Below are 21857 nucleotides of genomic sequence, written 5' to 3'. Positions count from 1 at the left end.
TGTGACCCATCTCTTATATGACCAGGCCCTTCCATGACGCAAGCCTTCTATGACACAACACTTCATTCCATGACCTGACTGTTGTCTGACTGCTCTATGATCCTACTTTCCATGACCTGACTATGAACTTTCTTTGACCAGATTCTTCAATTACCTGACTGTTCTATGACTATTCTATGACACACTCCTTCTATGAACCAATTCTTTTGTGATCCTTCTATGAATAAACCCTTCTAAAACCAAAATAATCTCACACTTCCATGACTTGACTCTTGCATAGCCTGAATATTCTATGACTTTTTCATGACCTGAATAGTCTATAACCCACTTCTGCTTTGAAAATTCTATAACCCAAAACTTCTATAAACCTTCAATGACTGCACTTCTCTCTTACTCCTCTATGACTCAACTCTTCTATTACCTGATTCTTGTCATACCCATTTTCTCTAACTCTTCTAAGAACCAACCCTTTCATGACCCTACCCATCTATGACCCAACTCTTCTGTTACTGCATGGAGCTGTGTGTGAGAACCTTGGCGTCTCCCATAATTCTACAGGTCTGTGTTTGGAATTACATGGAATAACTGCCGCAGATTTCATTTGGCCATGAGGATGACACCAGCATGAACGTTCATGACACCAGTGTCATTGTAGTCAGAGCCAGATCTTCCTGCCCAGGGCCTGGGGGTGAGGGCTTGGCCTTTCTGCTTCACCAAACAAACCCAGCCTTTTCTCAGCACCACAGATGCCTGCACTGCTCCTTTGTGCTCCTTCAATCATGGCCTCCAGTTATCGGCTCTATCGAGTCCCTAAGGACAATTTGTTAGTAACAATCCTCACTGAGACCAATTAATACTTCAAGTTACTCTGAGTTTTGCTTTTAACTTCTTGAGAGCTTTTTTTCAATCTCCTCTCTGTAGCTGAGCATGAAAAAAATCATCAGCAAATGCACCCTGGCTCTCATTAAAGTACAGAGTCTTAACGAGCTATTTATCTTCCTGGAGATTTCTTCAGGTCTTCAAGACTTGCAAAGCTCCTTGGTGTCATTCCTTAGTGTGGTTAAAGAGAAAGATTTCAAAGTGCTACTAAGAAAAATATGTTTTAGTTGAAGTTTATACTTCCATATATTTCAGGTTTGAGTTGGAAGGGACTTCAAAGCCCATCCAGTTCCAGCCCCTCTGCCATGGGCAGGGACACCTCCCACCGGACCAGGCTGCTCAAGTTCCCATTCAAGCTGGCCTTGAACACCTCCAGGGAGGGAACATCCACAGCTTCCCTGGGCAACCTGGGCCACAGCCTCACCACCTTCTTTCTGAGCGATTTAAAAATTCTCCCCATTCCAATTTAAATCTATTCCCCCTCATCCTGTTCCTCCATGACCTTTTAAAAAGCCCCTCTCCAGCATTCTTGGTTGCTCTCTTCGTGTACGGGACGGCTGTTATAAGGTCTCCCCAAAGCCTTCTATTCTCCAGGCGCTGGAATTTCCAGGAGAAGATCAATATTTCTTTGGAAAATCTTTTTTGAAAGAGTTTGGGGTTTTGGAGGTCTCTTGTGAGTGAGGAAAAGCAAGCGTCCTGGTGCCAATCTACCACCACCCATCACCTTGATTGATAAAAATCTCCTTCTTCCTTCTTCTATCAAAGTTTTTATCACTGAGTATGTCATCAATGTGAAGGGATCTCCCTCTGCTCAGCCGCGGTCAGCTCTCCTGGCTGTGTCCCCCTGAAAACTTCTTGCCCACCCCCTGCCACTCACTGGAAGGAGCAGAGGAAGCAACTCTTGGTGCTGGGCAAAGGAGACAAACGCTGCCCTCCATTTTCTGGCACCAGGACAATGCCACAGGACCCAGCTAGACGTACATTTGAAAAGCAAAGTAGAGAAATTGGAGAGGACCTGGAGGAGGTCTGCCAGGATGGAGTTAGGGGCCCACAGCATGAGGTGTGACCTCCCTGCCCCCAGTGGGAGGGGAGGGCTGGGGAGAGCTCAGAGCCTGAGAATGCAGGGAAATCACTCTTTTGGGTCCCAAAGCCTCGGTTTTGGGGTATAAACCCTCATTTTTTTCCTGAGCCTCCCTTTTTGAGCTTCAAAAACTCATTTTAAGGCCAAAAGCACCTTTTCTTATGTCCAAAGTCTGAATTTTTTATTTCCACAGCCTCAATTTCAGAGACAAAAGCCTCTAAAAGGGTTCAAATCTCTTTTGCAGCCCTCAAAGCCTCCTTTTCAGGGAACAAAGCCTAATTTTACTATCAAGTCCATGATTGTGAAGGCTCAAATCATCATTTTGAGCCTCTCCACTCCCATTTTTAGGGCACAGAACCTTAGTGTTTGTTACCACAGCATCACTTTAGGGAATAAAGCCTGATGTCAGGGCTCAAAGCCTCAGTTCCAGTTTCAAAGCACCATTTGTAGGACCCAAACCCTTCTTTTGAGGCTCCAGACTCTCATGGAAAGGATCCAATCCCCTCTTTTACAGATGAACCCTCAAATGGAGCACCCAAAGACCTGCATTCAGGACCAGAGCTTCATTTCTTGGGGCCACAGAGGTGGCCTTTGCTTGCACTGTCAAAAGACTCATATGTAGCCTGAGGCCCGAGTTTTAGAGGCCAAACCCTTATTTATAGGTTCGAAAAGCTCATTTTTATCTTCCAATGCCTCTTTCAAGGAACACAGCCTCATATTTAGAATTATTCACAATTTTGATTGCCCAAATCCTCATTCAGTGCTTCTTAAGGTGTTGCTGCCCCAGGCAGTGGGGGTGTGACACCGGCAGAAGGTGTGAGGGGCAGAGCCCAGCCCTGCAGGTGCAGGACAGGAGGCCAGTGGGTGCCCTTGGTGGCAGGGACAGACTGGGAAGGTGCACAGGGCACTTGGCACTCCCATTGCCAGCTCCAGCACGGACCATTCTGCACAACTGATGGGTGAGCTTTGCTCCCTGGTGACCAGCGATAGGAAATGAAAATGGGTGGAGGCTGCATCAGGAGAAGTTCTCATTGGATATTAGGAAATGGTTCTTCACTGAGAGGGCGGTTGGTCACTGGAAAAGGCTCCCCAGGGAAGTGGTTATGGCACCAAGCCTGTCAGAGTTCAAGGAATGTCTGGATGATGCTCTTGGTCATAAGGTTTGCTTTAAGTAGTCTAGTGGATGGGACATGATGATCCTTATAGATCCCTTCCCACTCAAGATATTCTATGACTCTATTTTCAAGGGAAAGACTAATCCAAGAATGGAGTTTTTCTCTGTAATTTTTTTTATTTATTGGGTAACTGGGGAGACTATGGGATCCAAGGTCAATTTCTGGATAGACTGAAAATCTAAGACCTGCTCTGGGAGGGATCCAAACACTTTGCGTGTCATAGGGATATGCATTTTTTACTGACATAGACAACCTGACAGAGAGAGACACATGACGGGGCTGGGGAGGTGAAGAGCAAGGTTCTCCATGTAGTGGTGGACCTCAAGGTCCACCTTGAGGCTTTCCCTACATGTCCACACCTCCTTAGAAGACACCCTGCATCAACATCACTTGGAGAATTCTATTGGCACTTCTTCAAAGTGCTCTCCCTGTACCGCCCGCTTTACCTAAACGCTTGGAACTCCCCAAATAAAGTGTATGAATGTTCAGGACTGGATGGAAATGAGGGAAGTGACATGGCTCCCTCAGTCTTCTCTGACAGCTGCAGTCCCAGGCAAACCCCTCAGACACACCGGGGCCTCTAGAGGTTTGCACTGGGTGCTGATGGTCAGAGCATGGTGCTTGGTCTGAAAACATGAGAACTGCTCTCAGTACCTTAAGTGATATCTCAAACTGCTCTGTTTCATCAGCTGAAATGATTCCAAACTTCCAACAAAATATCCATGGAATTTCTATGCTGTCAAAATATGGATTCTGAGAATGTGTGTGGTTTGTAGGAGAAGCAGCATTCCCCTTCCCCTGTGCTTTCATTGCCATCTCTCTGTCTGGTACACTGTGCATTTCATCTCCCTCACCTTCCAGGGGTTTCCACCTGCAGTTCTCCCAATTCTCTTTCTTCCTCATCTTTAAGGTATTTTTGATGATTTCCTTTTCCAGAACCTCTCTGATTGCTCTGGCACTTACATCATATAAGGGTGATGCAGCAGACAGGAACACTTGCACTGAGCCTCTCCAGGGGAGCTGAGATCAATCTCCCTGGGCCAGTGGGGTTTGTTCCTGGGGTCACACACAGAAATGTCAGGGTTCTGTCAGGAGTCCACGTCTGAGCTGGCCTTGTGGACTACTTATGCATCCAGGGATATTGAGAGGCAGAGTCAGGCCCTTGTACAGGGGACATAAACGTCATAGTCTCTCTCTGACCTTCTGTGGCCATGTCCAGAGGTTGGGAGGTGTCTCAGCCCTGCAGTGTGTTGCCCTGCTCTTCACTCATCTGAGATGCCCACAGCATGAGGAATGGGCACAGGGGCCTTGGTTGAAGGAAGCACATCCCAGAGGTGCATTCAGGCACTTACTCTTGGGATGTTGCTCTCAACTCAAAGTGACCTTGAGACACTTTCTGTCCCACAGGACTTCATGGAAACTCAAGGAAGAGCTGTTTGTGTTTGCTTGGGATCATCTCACCTCATGTACATGGCGTACGGGCTCACATCTTATCTGTAGAGTGAGAACATGGACTCTGACCTCCTCATTCTGTGTCCTTCCAGGGAGGGACAAAGAACCTCTGCAAGATGGGGTGGGAGGGCAGTGAGGGGAATGGTGGTTTTGAGGGGCTACTCCAGGATGATTGCCCTGAGGCAGGTTCTGTGGAGGCTCCAGTGTACATAGGCACAGACCAGATCCTGCTCTGCTGATCTTAAAGGCCTCTCAAAAGAAACCTGGTTGTGAAAAGAAACTGAATCCTTCCCAAACGCATCACACCCCACAGTTTATCTTTACTGGTGTTTTCATTTGTGGCTCGTGTTCTTGGCATGTCCTTGAGGGAGACCTTGAAAGAAGAACTAAGACTTAGGTCCTGCCCTGAGGAGATCCCATTGCTTTATGGAAAGGCAGTTCTGAGGCAGCTCTGTCCCTCAAGTGCCCCTGCCTGTCCCTGCCTGTGGGCACAGCACTGCCACGCAGCACGGCTGTGACCAAGCTCAGAGCCCTCAGGCCTTAGAGCAAGGCAAGGGGTGAGGAGGAGAGGGTGGAAGTGGAGAGAGGACAGCCCTGGGAGATGAAGTGCTGGTGCCTGGCAGTGCTGCCGTGCTGGGACTCTTTTCCTCTCCACCCATGCCCACAGGAACTCTCCCTGCAGTTCCAAAAAGGCCTTGGATGAAGGGTCTTCCCAAAAAATAAAGGTACTACAGGTCCCTTTATTTTTTTCAAACATACAGGGAGCACATGTCCTCTTTTACACAGACACTCATTCAGAAAAGACAAGCAGACAATGAATTAGAGAGAGAATGAGAACATTATTATAACTAAAAAATACCACCAAAACAGGAAAATACAGAATGTAGGGTGGGTCTGCAGTGAGCTACATTAGATCTGCTATGCAGAAGCCCGACATTTTTTTGCTTGATGGAACTATACAGTTCTCAGTTTCCACACAGCATCCCTGAGCTGCTGGTTCCTCAGGCTGTAGATGAGGGGGTTCAATGCTGGAGGCACCACTGAGTACAGAACTGACAACACAATGTCCAGGGGTGGAGAAGATGTGGAGGAGGGCTTCATGTAGGCAAACACTGCAGTGCTAATAAACAGGGAGACCACGGCCAGGTGAGGGAGGCATGTGGAAAAGGCTTTGTGCCGGCCCTGCTCAGAGGGGATCCTAAGCACAGCCCTGAAGATCTGCACATAGGACACCACAATGAAAACAAAACAGCCAAAAAATAAACAAGCACCAAACTCAAGAAGCCGAACTTCCCTGAGGTAGGAGTGTGAGCAGGAGAGCTTGAGGATGTGTGGAATTTCACAGAAGAACTGTTCCACAGCATTGCCCTGGCAGAGGGGCAGGGAAAATGTATTGGCTGTGTGCAGCAGAGCATAGAGAAACCCAGCACCCCAGGCAGCTGCTGCCATGTGGACACAAGCTCTGGTACCCAGGAGGGTCCCGTAGTGCAGGGGTTTGCAGATGGCCACGTAGCGGTCATAGGACATGAACATAAGAATTAAATACTCTGCTCCAAGGAAGAAGAATAGAAAGAAGACCTGGAAAACACATCCTGAGTAAGAGATGATGTGGACATTCCAAAGCAAATTGAATGTGGCTTTTGGGACAGTGGTGGAGATGGAGCCCAGGTCGAGGAGGGAGAGGTTTAAGAGGAAGAAGTACATGGGAGTGTGGAGGTTGTGGTCACAGGTGATGATGGTAATGATGAGGCCGTTGCCCAGGAGGGCAGCCAGGTAGATGCCCAGGAAGAGCCAGAAGTACAAGAGCTGCAGCTCCCATGTGTCTGCGAATGCCAGGAGGAGGAACTGGGTGATGGAGCTGATGTTGGACATCTGCTGCCTCTGGATGTGAAGCACTGAACATGAAAAAAAATCAGTGAAAAGTACGTGAGATGTCTCTGAGGAACATTAAAGCCATTTCTCACTATGCCCACTCTCCACTGCTTCTCCTTTCCCAGGAGCTCATCTTTTATCTCCATGCCTGGAGCCCTGATTGATGCTGGCTCAATGTGCCAGAGGAGCAGGACCTCTGCCCGCTGGCTGCAATGATTCAGCCCTACTCTGCAAGGGGGTCATGGGGATGGTGTGAGCAGAACTAGTATTCCAATTTTACAGTTAAAACTTCTCCTCATGCAAAAGGGCTTCTCAGCATCTGCACTCCCAGTGCCAAGAAATTAGTCTTCCATATTTTTGAGAGGGTGATATCAGAAATGCTCAGACTTTCTGTTGCACTCAGGGACAACAAAGCAGTCCCTGCAAGGCGAGAACGTTGCCTGTATCTCAGTGCAGAAGGAGCAGAGCTTCAAGTCCCTTGCTCTTGTTTTCAGCTGCCCTGGGCTTGTGCCTTTCTGAGATGGAGGGGGATCAAAGTCCCATGTTACCCTGAAAAGCCTCAAGGCCCTGTTGAGAGCAAAAGGGTCTGTCTCACAGCACTGAATGTCTCACCCTTTCCTAAGTTCTCAGAACCCATTTTCACCCCAGGACACACACGGTTCATTTAACAAACCCAAGAGAATTTCCTTGGCTGGAGCGTCTCCTTGCTTCTCTATGGAGCTTCCAGGTCACACCAAGATGTGACAGGCCATGTTTACATCCTGGAGGGAAACTCACAGCTTGGAAGGACACCTAAGGAGAAAGCCAAGTGTCTGCAGAATGGCATTGGATGAAGAGAGATTCAGCTCCTTTCCCAGCCCCTCTGACCGCATTGCCCACAGCCTCACAACTCAGAGCAAAGCTGGGACATGGGTCCCCATGGACACAATGGCAGGAAAGGAGCCACCAGGGCAGTGGGTGACTCTGTACCTGAAACTTCCATCCCCAGAGAGCCAGGCAGCAAGAAGAGAAGAACAACAAGAGCAGAGTCAAGGGAAGAAACGGGGAGAAACAGAGTGAGGGTCTGGCTGAGACAGGCCAGGGCAGAGGTAATCAAACATGCAGACAGCGTTACTCTTCCCCAGCTGTGCTCGCACCCTCCCAGACATCAACCTTGCCGGGCAGTTGCTCTCAGCCCCTGGGCTCTGGAGAGGGCATTGGAGCTGTGGCTGCAGAGGAGGGGGCTCAGCCTTGGAGCCCAGAGCCCTGAGGGCAGAGGCTTTGCTGGGTGGGAGAGGAAGCAAGGGGGCTTGCTCAGAGGAAGGGTCAGCACTGCAGGGGATCACATAGTACTTTGGAATTCGCCCTCCCACAATGTCTCTGTTTTATGTTCTGTGATCCTATTCCTTCTGCCTGGAGATTTTCCTTGCAGGAAACAGACCCCATTTCAGTCTCTGGGCACACCCTTACACAAACCTCCCCGTTTGCAGGGCACTGCCAGAGCACGGGATCCTCTTTACAGGAACAACCTGATGGGTCCAGCATAGATGAGGCGGGTGCTGTTCATAGGCAGAGAAGTTGGTGAGGGGACTTTACCAGGGTCTTGACTGACCTACTGTTAACTCAAGAGGTGCGGTTCAAAAATCTCAATGAGTTGTTATAAACCGAGTGCTTTATTTCTACTTCTTTTCTCTCCCCCTCCCTACTCCCTTGGAAAAGGAAACAGAAAACACAGTCTCAGGCAAGATCCTTACCTTTAGAGCAATCCTTGCTTTGACCTCCTTGAGACACCCCTTTGGAAATATTCTAGGGGTGACCCAGAGCTCTTGGAAGCAGAATGACTCTGCCTTGCTGCAATTTCCTCCTTCCACACACAGCTTCTCCCCACCCCTCCATGATCAACTGTTTGGAAGGACAGCCCTGGGCATCCACTAGTGCAGATTCGCCTTTACACCCCCACAGCCAGCAGCAAAAGGCAGAGATGGTGTTCTGTCCTTGTAATGGTCCAGTGCAGAGTCCCTGATATGCAGCAAGTTCTCCTCCTCCTCTTCCTATCTAGAGAAAGTGAGGGTTGTATTTATGGACGACTGTGGGATGTGTCCCCTTGAGGAGATCCCTCCAGGAACTGAAGCTGCATTGCCTTTTACTAAGAGATGCAGAGATTCCTCTCACCCCACCCTGCCTTTCCCCTCTCTCTGCTCCCTCCTCTCCCCTCACTGCCTGCAGGCAGTGCCCTCAGCCCTGCTGGGCTTTGCAGAGGAGCTGCTCCTGGACAGACCTGGCTCTTTGTAGCGCTGCCCACTTGCCACCAGCTCCCTCCCTGCCATCTCTGGGCTCCTTCGAGGTGTCTCTGGGGCTCCAGGGGAACCTGCTGAGAAACAGGCTGAACTCATCCCTGATGTTCCCTCCCTCATCTGTCAGAGACGTTTCTTTCCTGCAATGTTACTGCATGATTTGGGCAAGAGAGTCACTGGGGAGGGCAAGGGGGTTGTGCCACCAGGAAGGTGACAGAGAATGACCTCATTTCCCCAGGCTGTCAGAATGGAAAGAGAAAGGGAAGTAAGGAAAAGGGTTGCAAGTCCCATGTGGTCACTGCCAGAAATAGTGGGGCTGGGGGGATGAGGATCAAGACTGTCCATGCAGGATCAGACCTCAAGGGGTACTTCTCCATGGTGCCAAGACCTCCTGAGGTGACACTCAGCATTAATGCCCATTGGAGGACGCCTCTGTCATTTGTTCTCTGAGCTGAAAAATAATGAAATACAAATATTAAACACAACATATATATATATATATTTAGGTGCACTTTGAAATCTTCCTCTTTAACCACACTGGGAAATAACTCCAGGGCGATGTACAACGCTTGAAGACCTGAAGAAAATGCCAGGAAGAGAAAGAGCTTGTTAAGGCTTTCTGTAGTTTAATGAGACCCAGGGTGGATTTGCTGATGAGTCCTTGAACCTCAGCTGCTGAGAGGAGATTGAGCAAAGCTCTCAAGAAGTCAAGAACACAACTCAGAGTACCTTGAAGTATTAATTGGTCTCAATGAGGATTGTTACTAACACAGCATTCCCCAGGGACAACCATGGAGGCCATGGTTGCAGGAGGGCAAAGGCGCTGTGCCGGCAGCTGTGATGCTGAGAAAAGCCTGGGATTGCTTGGTGAAGCAGAATGTCCAGGCCCTGACCCCTGGGCCCTGGTCAGGCAGATCTGGCTTTAGCTACAATGTCACTGATGCCATGGACATTCTCACATTGCTGAATCAAATTGGAAGCAGTTATTCCATGTAATTCCAAACACAGGCCTGTAGAGTCACGGGAGATGCCAAGGTTCTCACACAGCTCCATGCAGGTGCAGAAGAGTTGGGTCCTAGAAGGCAAGGGTCATAAAAGTGTTGGTCCTAGAAGGCTCACAGGAATCTTGGGTGTAGGAAGAATCAGGTTTTAGAAGAGTCAGTTCATAGACATCAGTCACAGAAGGTTCATAGAGGTGTTGGGCCATAGTCATCTCATAGCAGAGTTGGGTAGTAGAATTCTCGGGCCACAGAAAATTTGGATCATAAAAGTGTCATGGAATATTTGAGTCATGGAAGGCTCGAGTCATAGAAGTGTGAGTTCATTTGGTTTTTAGTAGTGTTTGGTCATAGAAGGGTTGGTTCAGAGAATATGAGTCATAGAAGGTAACAGACATGTTGGGTCATGTGAGAGTTGTGTTGTGGAAGGGTTTGATCATAATATATATGGGTAACAATGATGTTTGGTCGCAGAAGAGTCATTGAGAAGTCAGGTCATAGAAAGTCATAGAGGGTTAGATAAGAGTTCTGAGCACTTCATCACCTCATCTTTTAAATAACTCCAGGGACCACAACTCCACCACCTCCCTGGGCAGCCTCTGCTACTGCCTGAGAATCCTTGCTGCGAAGAAATTTTTCCTGATGTCCATCCTAAACCTCCCCTGGTGCAACTTGAGGCCATTTCCTCTCATCCTATCACCTGTCACTTGGGAGAAGAGACCAACATCCACCTTGGTACAACCTCCTTTCAGGCAGTTGTAGATAGTGATAAGGTCTCCTTCAACCTCCTTTTCTCCAGGCTAAACAATCCCGCTTCTCACAGCTGTCTTTCATAATGTTTGGTTCATAGAAGACTCACGTTTTAGATGTGTTGGGTCATAGAAGACTGAGGTCACAGAAGATTCGGGCCATAGAGGAGTGATGGAAGAGTATGGTGATAGGAGTCAGGTCATGAATCACAGAATCACAGAATAACCAGGTTGGAAGAGACCCACCGGATCACCGAGTCCAACCGTTCAATGAATGAATTCAGTTGTAGAACATTTATAGAAGTGCTGTGTGATAGAAGGCTCCTAGAAGAGTTGAGTCATAGATGGGACTTAGAAGAGTCTTTTATAGAAGAGTCTGGTCAAAGAAGAGACAGGACTCAGAAGTCTTGGGTCATAACAGAGTCATAGAAAGGTCATATAAGAATCGGGTCATAGAAGAGTCAAGCCATAGAACTCTTAGGTCATCAAAAGGCTGGGCCATAGAAGGGTTGGGTCATAGATTATTGAGGTCATAGAGCAGCTGGATCACAGAAGATTCGAGTCATAAAAGAATTTTAGAGGAGTCAAGTGATAGAAGGGTCAGAGAAGAGTTGGGTCATAGAAGGTTTGGTTCACAGAAGCCTCATGGTTTAGGGCTGTCTGCTAATAGAATGCTCAGATCATAGAGGATCCACGTCATAGAAGAGTCATAGAAGAGTGGGGTCGCAGAAGAGTTCAGTTGTTGATGTTTTACAGAAGAGTTGGGTCACAGGAGGCTCCCAGATCCCTCTGCAGAGCCTTTCTGACCACTACCAGACCAACACCTTGACACAATTTGGTGTCGTCTCCAAACTGACTGAAGGAGCACTTGATTCCCTCACCAAGATAGTGGATAAAGGTATTGAACAAGACTGGCCCCAAGACAGAGCCCTTGGGACACTGCTTGTGGCTGCCCACCAATTGGATTGAGCTCCATTCTCCACAACTCTCTGGGCTCGGCCATCCTGATAGTTTTCACCCAGTGCAGAGCATGCCTGCCCCAGATATGAGCCACCAGCTTCTCCAGGAGAGAGCTGAGGGAGATGGTGTCAAAGGTGTTACTGGAGTCCACTCTGCAGCTCCCTTCCAGACAGGCACATTACACTATTTATATGCGTGTTTCTCTGCTTTCACCACACATCAGGAGTTATTTTAATCTAACAGATGACTGAATGTTTGCAAGCTGCCTTAGAATGCACAAATTCGTTCAAATTAACCAATTGATGACATTTCACTTCAAGTCAGTTCCCAGAACGCCATTTTTTTGAGCCACACTCCACAGCCGTGAGGAGTTCATGAGGGAAAACCATCCTCCAATTTCCATCAAACAGGAGCTCATGAAGGGACTTGGAGAAAGCCCTTAATCCAGCTACATCTTCCACCACCTCTCCCTCTCAGTGGTGTCCCAGGGTTCTCCACAGTTTCCTCTTTCTGCTTTCGCCATTGCACAAAGCCAGGAAGGGTCTTTTCTCTTCCACCGGCTTCAGCTGAGGTTCTGTTGGTTCCATGGCATCAGGACGGCCTGTGGGCTGGGGGAGCTGCAGGGCCTATTTGATTTTGAGCTGCGTCTGGAGACTGTGGGCTTGTTTCCTCTGCAACAGGGACACCAGGGATGGTCTGGCTGGGGGCTGATAGTAGGCGTGCCCGTGTTCCAGCAGGAGCAGTGGCTGCTAGGGTAGGGCCCATGGCAGGAGGGACGCCGGCAGGCTTTGCGAGGGTTCAGGGACCATTTCAATCACAACTGTGTCTGGAGGCTGAATTGCTGGTTCTGTTTCAGCATGGGTGCCAGGGATGGGCTGGTTGGGGAGCGATGGCTGTGAGGAGAGTGGGCGTGATGATTCTCCAGGCAGGAGTGGTGGCTGCTGGACTTGGGTCCAGCTCTCAGGGGTACTGTGGTGGATGGCTGGGCTGTCAGTGCACGAGGGGTGGCTGCTGGTTTCCATCTGGGCTTGTGAAGCTGCTGAGCGGATCCTGTGGAGAGAAAAGGCTGCTGAAGTCTCAGCTGCAGATAGAGGACAGGGACTCTCCTCCATGGCACGGACCTGGCACGGCTGCACACCCCGAGCTGGGAGCTGCCAGCACAGTTTGGCCGAGGGGGACACCAGCACCTGACGGCACCACAGAGCAGGGGGATTCCTGCAGGCAGGTTCCCTGTCAGGAGCGGGCGCTGGTGCACGTCTCGCTTTCCAGGGCAAGCTCAGCCCCTGCTCTTTCCCATCCTGACCTGGCTTAGCCCACGCCTGTCACTCATGTCCAGGCAGGGTCTGCTTGAGCCAACCTTGGCTCTGGTCAGAGGGAGCTCCTGAGAAAAAGGCCCAAGCATTCAGATGCCAATTAAAGCACCCAACAGCAGCTAAAACCAGCTCCACTATCTCTGAAACCACCCTTGAAGCACTCTCAGGCGAATCCTACAATACCTGCAGTCTCCACACCAATGAACCTGGAGGCCACTGGTCATACGCTTGAGGCCTCCAAACCCCATCCTGGGAGGTCTCTGGGCACTCTCCAGGGTGTTTGCAGATGAAATCACAGTGGTCACAGGCCAAGAAAGACTTTTTACAAAGGCCTGTAGTGGCCGGACAAGGGGCATTGGCTTTGAACAGGAAAAGGGGAAATCTAGATTGGATATAAGGAAGAAATATTTTACAAAGAGGGTGGCAAGGAAGAAATATTTTACAAAGAGGGTGGCAAGGAGCTGGAACAGGTTGCCCAGAGAACTTGTAGATGTCCCATGTCTGAAGTGTCCAAGGACAGGAACTTTGAGTTTAAATTGAGAAAACCGATTCAGCTCTACCTCAAACCATAACAAACCAATGTGGACTAAGAGATGGAGATTGCCCAGAGCCTGGATGGAATGGAGTTAATTTTCTTGCTCGCAGCCCGTGTGGGGCTGTGCTCTGCTCAGGGTGCTGATAACACACTGGAACTGCAGCTCCTGCTGCTATGAGCTGGCAGAGAGACAAGGCCTTCTCTCTTTCTCACTCTGCCCCAGGGCGAGGAGGCTTGGGGTGGGAAGAGACTGGGAAGGGGGAAAATCAGGACAAGTGGCTCAAATGGGCCAAAGAGCAATTCCACACCTTACAGAACCTTGTTCAGCACTAAAAGTGGGAGGGGAGCTTCTCCAAAGCAGCCATTGCTTGGACACTGGCTGGACGTCACTCTACTGGTGGGACTGACCTCTTCTCCATCCCTGGTTTCATTTTTCTTCCCTCCACTTATGAAACTCTCTTTATGTTCACCCAGGAGTTTTGTTTTCTTTCTATTGTCCTTGAGATTGTCTCCCCCATCCTGCTGGGAGAGGGAGGAAGTGATTATGTAAGGGTTTTGATGTCAGTAGGGGTCACCCCAAAAGACAATCACGCAGCAAAGAGGACAGTGTGTGCTTGTGAGGGCACCACTGCCCGAGTAGAGGAGACTCGTGGCATTTGTAGGAGCGTGTGAGGTCCCTTGTTCCTGACAAGTGGGGAGAGAGCATATAGTTGGATACGTGGTTGTCAGGTCACAGATGACCAAGGATCCAACAGGCCAGGGGAAGGACAAAAGCTTGTGTAGGTGTTTGTGAGGTCTTCAGTGTCTGATTCCTTCATAAGGCAGGAGAAGGCCCATGGGTTGTGCAGGTTCTTATGGGGTCACCCCTGAGGAGCTGATAGAGCAGAAGAGGGCCTGTAGATGGTGCAGGTGCTTGTGAGGTCACTGGTGCCTGAGCAGATGATAGAGCAGGAGGTGGCACGTGGCTTGTGAACCTCCTTGTGATGCCAGTGGTACCTGAACACCTGATAGACCAGGAGCAGACATGGCAGTGGTAGATGCTGTGAGGTCACCTGTGGCTGAGTGGTGGATGGTCCAGGAGCAGGCACGTGGCTGTGTACGAGCTCGGGATTGCACCGGTGCCAGAGCAGCTTTTAGGTAATGAGCAGGCACAGGGCTTGTGTGGGGGCTTCTGATGACATCACAATAAGGTTTAAACACCACTAAATATGGCTTTTTGGAGGCACCATCACCAGCAGAACCCATGCACAGCACACATGTGTGACCATTTAACTCATGAGCCCAGAGTGGCAAAAGGAGGAGGGTCTGAGGTCACTGTCACTGTCACCCCTGAGCACACAGGGTGGCAGCAGGATGGGGTTTAGTCACCGTCACTGTCACCCCTGAGCACACAGAGTGGCAGCAGGAGGGTGTGAGGTCTCGTCAATGATGCTCCCCACGGCCGTGGGGTCAGTGCAGAGCAGCCGTGTCCATCAGAGGGGATCCTGGTGACAGGAGCTGCCCAGCACGGTGCCTGCAAAGCCAAAGGAGCAGCCCTTCAGGCCTGGTGGAGCAGTCGGGGTTGGTGGCTTGGGGGCTCCCTGGGGCTGTGCCGGGCTCGGTGCCAGCAGGAAACCACAAACTTCCTGCCTGGGCGCTGCGGGGGGAGGTCACGTGGGCTGTGGTTTGTGCACCTGCAGGCTCCAGCTCCTGATCTGCCCGTGGGGAATAACGGCCCCTGGGTGACACGCTGAGAGGCAGGGACACGGCTGAGCCTCGGGGGAGGAGAGATGCTGCCAGGGCAGGGACAGGGCCCAGCTCCTGCTCCTGCCAGGGCCCAGCGTGAGGCTCTGCGGGGAGGGATGAACAAGCCAGCACCCCTGGGAAGGAGCTCTGCCCCTGGCCGAGGCCTTTTCCCAGCTGCTGCTCCAAGCACAGCAGGGCTGGGCCAGCCACAGGGGCTGATTCCTCTCCATCCAGACACAGATGACGTCCCAGCCCAGCTCCACGCCTCCCACAGCTCAGGTGCAGATGGCGATGTGCCTCTTGGGTGCTTGGATGAGGCCAGCATAAGAGAGGCTCTGTGTGCCCAGATCCCATCCCAGGGTCCAAGGGGCGACAGGACCATTTCCGCACACACAGCTTGTCTCATGCCAATCCCCCATCACAGCAACCGTGACGTGTGTGTCCCTCATATATGGTCATGAACGGCGCTGGAGAAGTTCATTGGAGGGCCGGGCTGCCTTGGAGGGGAGATCACTCCCGATAATGTCTAAAAAGGTGCTGCTGCTCTGATTGGCTCCTCTTGAAGCTGGGTCGGCATCTGCAGCTACATCACCCTGTTAACTTCCCCGTGAGTCCCCAGGAGCCGTGAGAGGGAGTGGGGTCCAGCAGGGCTGTGCCAGCAGAGCAGGAGGCTCAGGATGGAGATGAAGGGGCTCCTGTCCCCTCGGATGCTGTGGCTGCTGCTCTGGGTGCAGCCCTGCAGGGGTGAGTGCCAGGTCCCTTGTCCCACAGCCTGAACCCAGTGGTCACCAGCGCGGCCACTGGGAAACCTCTGGGAATGGGGTTTTCTTTGCAAATGATGCTGAGACAAGGGGCAGAAGGCACTCTGGTCGATAGACCCCCTGCCTTTCCCTGTGCCCCTTTGGGTGTGAGCGGGAGCTGTAGGCTTGGGGCACGGGGCTGCACAGGGGCTCTGGGCTGGGGAGGAAAGGGTGCCCTGTGCAGGCTGGGTGCAGTGAATGAGCAGGCATGGGCAGAAGGCAACGGGAGGTGGGAGGAGGTCTGAAGCTGTGGGGCAGCAGCCCTGATGCTGGGCAGTCTCAGCGTTTTCCAAAGCATGGGCCAGGAAGGATGCATACACTGCTCTGGATATCACCCTGAGCATGAAGGGCTCTGTCCCACGTGCCTGTGAATCAGTCTGGGTAGCGGAGACCTCTCCAGACCTGCTGTGTGGTGCTTGGTTCTCTACTGACCCCTCCTGTGTTTGTGTTTGAAGGGGCTGCGGACTTGAGGCTGGAGAACGGCGGCGGGCGCTGTGCTGGGAGAGTGGAGATGAAACAGCAGGGCCAGTGGGGGACGGTGTGTGATTTCTCATGGGACATGGCTGATGCTGCAGTGGTTTGTAAGCAGCTGGGCTGTGGATCTGCTCTAGAAGCTCATAGAACAGCACACTTTGGGCCAGGATCTGGCCCCATTTGGCTGTTTTATGTTGACTGTGCTGGAACTGAGTCTGCCCTGTCTGACTGCGCAAACTCAGAATATGCTCGGGAGTACTGTGATCACAGCCTGGATGCCGGAGTGACATGTTCAGGTACAGTGCAAGCCAGTTCCCCATCTTTGTGGTTGGGATAGTGGAAGGGACCTGTCTGTGCCCTCAGGGAAAGAAGGAGGTACTGGGGAAGGGCTGGTGTGGCCAGTGACTCTGCTAAGCTGAAGCTGTCGCTGCTGGTTTCCTGGTCTCTGATGAAAGCCCAGTAGAAAGCCCTCTGCTGACCCTCATGTGGTTCGGGAGCCCTGGTGGGTTCCTATGTCGGGAGATGAATGCCTACTCTGCCCTGAGGTCTCTTGGTTGCAAACTTTCTCCTCCTGTTCACCCAAGAGCTGCCTGGCAGAGCTGAGGACCAGGTGCCCCCATGCCTCTCACAGGGAAGGGTCCAAGGTGGCCAGAGATTGTTGGGTTGTGTCCCCTGGCAGAAATGAGTGACCCAGGGCAGAGGGGCTGCGCAACGGGGAGGAGCACTGGGCCTGGGCAGAAGAGCAGGGTGGGTCATGGCCACCTCATTCCTCTTCCAGGATCACCTCCTGAAAGCAGCCCACATGGAAACACCCCTGTGACAGCAGCACTTCCCTGGCCAGCCTCTCCTGCCCACCCCAGCCTCTGGCTGCCCTGGGCACAGGGATCTGCCAGACCTTGCTGGCTCTCCTTGGTGCCTGTCCCTGCTCTAGGAGCTTGGGTCAGCCCAGGGCTGCTCCTCTGCCTGCTCTCCTTCACCCAGACGCTGGCAAAGGCTCTGCTGAGGGCCCTTCCTAGGCTGGCAGTGGAGGTGGGGACTGGTGGGGACAGTAACCACAGATGCCCCCGTACCACATCTGTGCCCCAGGACATGTCCCAGCTAAGAGCACGTTCCCAAGCTGAGGGATGAGGGGCATTGGTGGTGGCTCTGAGGGGTCCCTCAGCCTGGCCGTGAGCTCGGTTGGGCAGACCAGGCTGCAGCAGCCAGAAGCACCAAGGACCATCTCCTTAGCCTCGAGTCCCGTGGGTGCTGCAATGCTGGGGCCAGTGCAACCCAGGGTCTCCAGGACAGCATCAGTTTGTCTGAACAGTGCCTGTAACTGGGGGTGGGACAGAAGCGAGCCCACAAGCCCGGTGGTTGTGTCTGGGGACAGCAGGGGGTCCTGGGTGTGTTTGTGCCATCAGCACCTACTGGGAGATGCTGGGAATCTGTGGGTCTCTCTGCCTGCAAGCTGCCCCAAAGAAGAGGTGGGAACATGGATGTGTGACTGTCATGAGGAGCTGGGAACTCGCAGAGGGTTTTGTTTCTCCAGGCTTCGTCCAGCTGGTTGGAGGGGACAGTCCCTGTTCAGGATACGTGGAGATCCGTGAGGGGGACCAGTGGAAAAGTGTCTGTGACTCGGACTTTGGTCCTGAAGCCGCCGCTGTGGTTTGCAGGGACCTGCAGTGCGGTGCAGCCCTGCCCGTCCATGGGGCAGCTCTCATTGGAGAAGGCATTGGTGCCCTCTGGGACAGAGAGCTGCGGTGTGTGGGGAATGAACCCCACCTCGCTTCCTGCCCCAGGGGATCCTCTAGGGGCCAGCCCTGTCCCCAGGGCAGCATTGCCAGGGTCACCTGCACACGTAAGTGCTCAGCGTGGGGTGTTGCTCTGTGGGGCTGGGCTGGGGGTGGGAGCAGGGCAGGGGCCATGCAGAGCCAGGGTTGAGGACAGAAGGGGAACGTGGGTGTCTGCAGCCAGGAGGAGAAAGGCCAGCCATCCATTTGGTCTCTCCTCCAGCTCCCAAGGGAGAAGAAGCACAAGTCGGGCCCCAATAATCCTTCTCTGTCCATGGGTTCACAGGGTTCAGGCTGGTGAACGGCAGCACGGCGTGTGACGGGAGGGTGGAGGTCCAGGTGCATGAGACCTGGGGCACCCTCTGTGCCTCCCATTGGGATCTCTCGGACGCCCACGTTCTCTGTCGTCACCTCAACTGCGGCTTTGCTGAGTCCCTTCCCAGAGGAGGGCTTTTTGCAGAAGGCACCAGCCCCATCTGGAGAGACTCTTTCCACTGTGATGGGACTGAAGCCCACCTGGGAGAGTGCCCAGTGACCGCCCTGGGGGCCTCGCCATGCTCCCAGGAGAATATCGCTGCTGTCATTTGCTCAGGTGAGGGCTGGGAAACAACTCTGTTGATTCCATTTGCCACTTGGGTGTGACACGGCCACCCAAAGCATGGACTCCATGGCAGCACTGGGGTCAATTTCTGCCTGGAGAAAGCCTAGTTCCACCAGGAGTGATCTGGAGAGCTTTGTCTGCTCACATTGACTGCTCTCATGTGGGAGAGCTGAGGGCTGACTGGGTCCAGGCGTCTCTGCCCCCAGGGCAGTAGCTCAGCTCTGGGGCTACTGCCAGGCCTGGGCTTCCCTGTGCTTCTGCTGTGGGACCAGTCCAGGATGGGGCTGCGGGTTCAGCTCCATCACTCCATCTGCCAAATGCCCTGTCCCAGCCCCCAGGAGCCTCATGGATCCCAAAGCCAACCTTCAGGGCTGCCCGTGTGTCCCCAGCAGCAGCCCCAGGTGGGAGCTGCAGGGCTGGGCTTTGACCTTGCTTCTGGGGCTTCTGCCCAGCACAAATCCCAAATGTTTCCTCATTGCTTGGACACCCCACATTGCTCTGCTCCCTGACAGGGACACAGCCTCCCCAGTTCCCTGGGGGTGCAGAGGGGCAGAGACATGGGCTCTGCCCTGGGTCTCCTCCATGCCAGAACTGAGGTCAGAATCAGAGAATGGTTTGAATTGGCAAAGACCATTCCCTTCCAACTCCCTGCTGTGGGCAGGGACACCTTCCACTGGGTCAGGTTTCTCAAAACCCCATCCAACCCGGTCTTGAAGACCTCAAGGCTGGGCAAACCTTGTCCTGGCACTGCCGTTCCTTCAGCTGTTGTATGCACGGCTGCGTCCTGCTCTGGGAGCTGCCCCATTGGCCTCAGCAGGGACTGGCCAGGTGGCTCTGCTGCACCAAGAGCAAAGAGATTCTCTCCCAGTAATGCTCAGGGACCTGGACTCAAACCAGGAAACCTGCCCCTGGAGCTCCCCATGGAGGGCTGAGTGTGGGCAGGAGCACTTCAGGGCACCCTGAGGGTTCCAGAGCCTGGAGAAGCTCTGCAGGTTTCTGGTCTCTCTGTTGCTGCTGAGGCCATTGCTCCTCTCCCCAGGCCCACCCAGCTCCACATCCCTGCGGCTGGTGGGTGGAGAGAGCCGCTGTGACGGGCGAGTGGAGATCTTCCAGCATGGAACCTGGGGCAGAGTCCTGGATGACCAGTGGGACGAGCAGGAGGCCAGCGTGGTGTGCCGGCAGCTGCGGTGTGGAAAGGCGGAGAAAGCCTACAACCCCCCGAAGCCGGAGAAAGGGACGGGTCCCGTGGGGCTGCGAGGGGTGCGGTGCGCAGGGCACGAGGCCAACCTGACCCTCTGCAACACCTCTGTGCCTGAGAGCACGCTGGCAGCAGGGGTCGCAGAGGATGTGGGGGTTGTTTGCCAGGGTAAGTGCCCTGCAGGGCTCCACCAGCTCAGGGCTGGGTGTCACCAGCCCCTGGTGGCAGCTGGGGTTCCTTCCTGCTGCAGGGAGCCGGCGGGTGCGGCTGGTGAATGGGCAAGGGCGCTGCGCCGGGAGAGTGGAGATCTACCACCAGGGCAGCTGGGGCACCGTCTGCGATGACGGCTGGGACCTGCCCGATGCCACCGTTGTGTGCCGCCAGCTGGGCTGCGGGGGAGCGGTGGAGGCGCCTGGTTCCGCTCGGTTTGGAGAAGGCTCCGGGCAGATCTGGCTGGACGGCGTGAACTGCTCCGGGGCTGAAGGAGCTCTCTGGGACTGCCCGCCAGGGGCCTGGGGGCAGCACGACTGTGGGCACAAAGAGGACGCAGGAGTCAGCTGCTCAGGTCGGTGCCGGGAGCTGGGGAGGACTCAGGGACAAGGGGAGAGTGGGCAATGGCTGAGGCTGTTCCTGGCCGCCTCTGAGCCTGTTCCTGGCAGCCTCTGAGCCCCTGCTCAAGATCATCCCAGGAAAGCCTCAGTCCCACCGGGGATCCCTGGAGAGCTCAACTTCTTCCAAGGGTTAGCAAGGAGGGCAGGCGTGTCTGTCCATCCCGGACCTTTCTCTGTCCATGAGTGCAAGGCAGACCTAGAATGAGGGAAAGGTTTGGATTTGAAGGGATCTCAAACCCATCCAGTTCCAACCTCCCACTGGATCAGGTTCTCCAAGCCCCATCCAACCTGCCTTGAACACCTCCAGGGATGAGGCAGCCACCACTTCTCTCGACAACCTGGGCCAGGGCCTCTTCACCCACACAGCAAAACATTTCCTCTTAAGATGTCATTTCAATTTCCCCTCTTTCAGATGAAATCTATTGCCCCTCATCCCATCCCTGACCTCCCTAATCAAGAGCCCCTCCCCAGCTTTCCTTGAGCCCCTTTCCATATTGGAAGCTGCTCTAAGGTCTCCTCAGACTTGCTGGTCATGTCTTTGCCTGGCTGAGGGCCTGGGGGTGCTGGGACATCCTTGCTCCCACCACCCAAACCAGCCTGATACTCTTTGGACTTCTCCTCCCAGAGTTTGTAGCCCTAAGGCTGGAGAACAGCACCGGCTGCTCCGGGCGCCTGCAGGTTCTCTATAACGGGACGTGGGGCAGCGTCTGCTCCAACTTGATGACTCCCAAAGCGGTGTCGCTGGCATGCAAGGAGCTGGGCTGTGGGGACAGAGGGTTCCTCGAGACACAAGGGACCTCTGGCACAGTGTCTAACATCACCTGGCTGGATCGCGTGGAGTGTGGGGAGAGAAACAGCTCCTTCTGGCAGTGCCCCTCCGACCCCTGGGACCCGCAGTCGTGCGATAACCCACAAGATGAGATCCACATCTCCTGCAATGGTAATTCCGAGCTTCCCGGTCACCAGCCTCCCCCAGCCCTGTCCCTTCTCCAGCACAAAGACAGAGGTTTGTCTTTCCACACCAGACCCTTCTGCTGCTGGGGCAGAAAGTGGGGGTTGAGCTCTCAGAGTCCCAAAAATTGCCCAGCAGCTGCCAGCCCGATTTGCAGCAGAGCCTGGGGGAGGCAGAGGTGTCTCCAGGCACATTCTCAGAAGAGACCTCACAGGGGCTCTGAGGAGCATTGTCTCCATGGGAGCCTTCTGTTGCTCTGAGAACCAGGGTCCCTTTCTGCCTCTTCACTGCCTCATTTCCTTCTGCAGGGACACAGCCAGAAGTGCCCCCAGCCCGGGGGACCAAGTGCCCAAGCTCCACCAGCTGCACAGGTAGTGGCTCCTCTCCACCCTTCTTGCCCGGCCAGGCTGTTCCTGCTGTCCCACTGCCCGCGGAGG

General features: G+C 53.3%; 2 protein-coding genes across 2 annotated transcripts in view; one reads left to right on the top strand and one right to left on the bottom strand.

Annotated features, from left to right (window-relative positions):
* Positions 1-5541: 5541 nt before the first annotated feature.
* LOC138732499 (olfactory receptor 14J1-like) lies at positions 5542-6459 on the bottom strand. The gene has a single exon (XM_069879103.1). The coding sequence runs from the start codon at positions 6457-6459 to the stop codon at positions 5542-5544; it is 918 nt and encodes a 305-aa protein (XP_069735204.1).
* An 11318-nt stretch (positions 6460-17777) lies between these two features.
* LOC138732498 (antigen WC1.1-like) overlaps positions 17778-21857 on the top strand; it is a 236620-nt gene continuing 232540 nt past the window's right edge. The window contains exons 1-5 of the mRNA XM_069879102.1: positions 17778-18126; positions 18345-18672; positions 19709-20025; positions 20108-20422; positions 21094-21408. Coding sequence (XP_069735203.1) covers positions 17778-18126; positions 18345-18672; positions 19709-20025; positions 20108-20422; positions 21094-21408 — 1624 coding nt within the window. The remainder of the gene's footprint in view (positions 18127-18344; positions 18673-19708; positions 20026-20107; positions 20423-21093; positions 21409-21857) is intronic.

Source organism: Phaenicophaeus curvirostris, chromosome 33 (genome assembly GCF_032191515.1).
Source record: "Phaenicophaeus curvirostris isolate KB17595 chromosome 33, BPBGC_Pcur_1.0, whole genome shotgun sequence".
NCBI classification, from domain to species: domain Eukaryota; kingdom Metazoa; phylum Chordata; class Aves; order Cuculiformes; family Cuculidae; genus Phaenicophaeus; species Phaenicophaeus curvirostris.
This window is presented reverse-complemented; position numbering and strand designations above follow the sequence as displayed.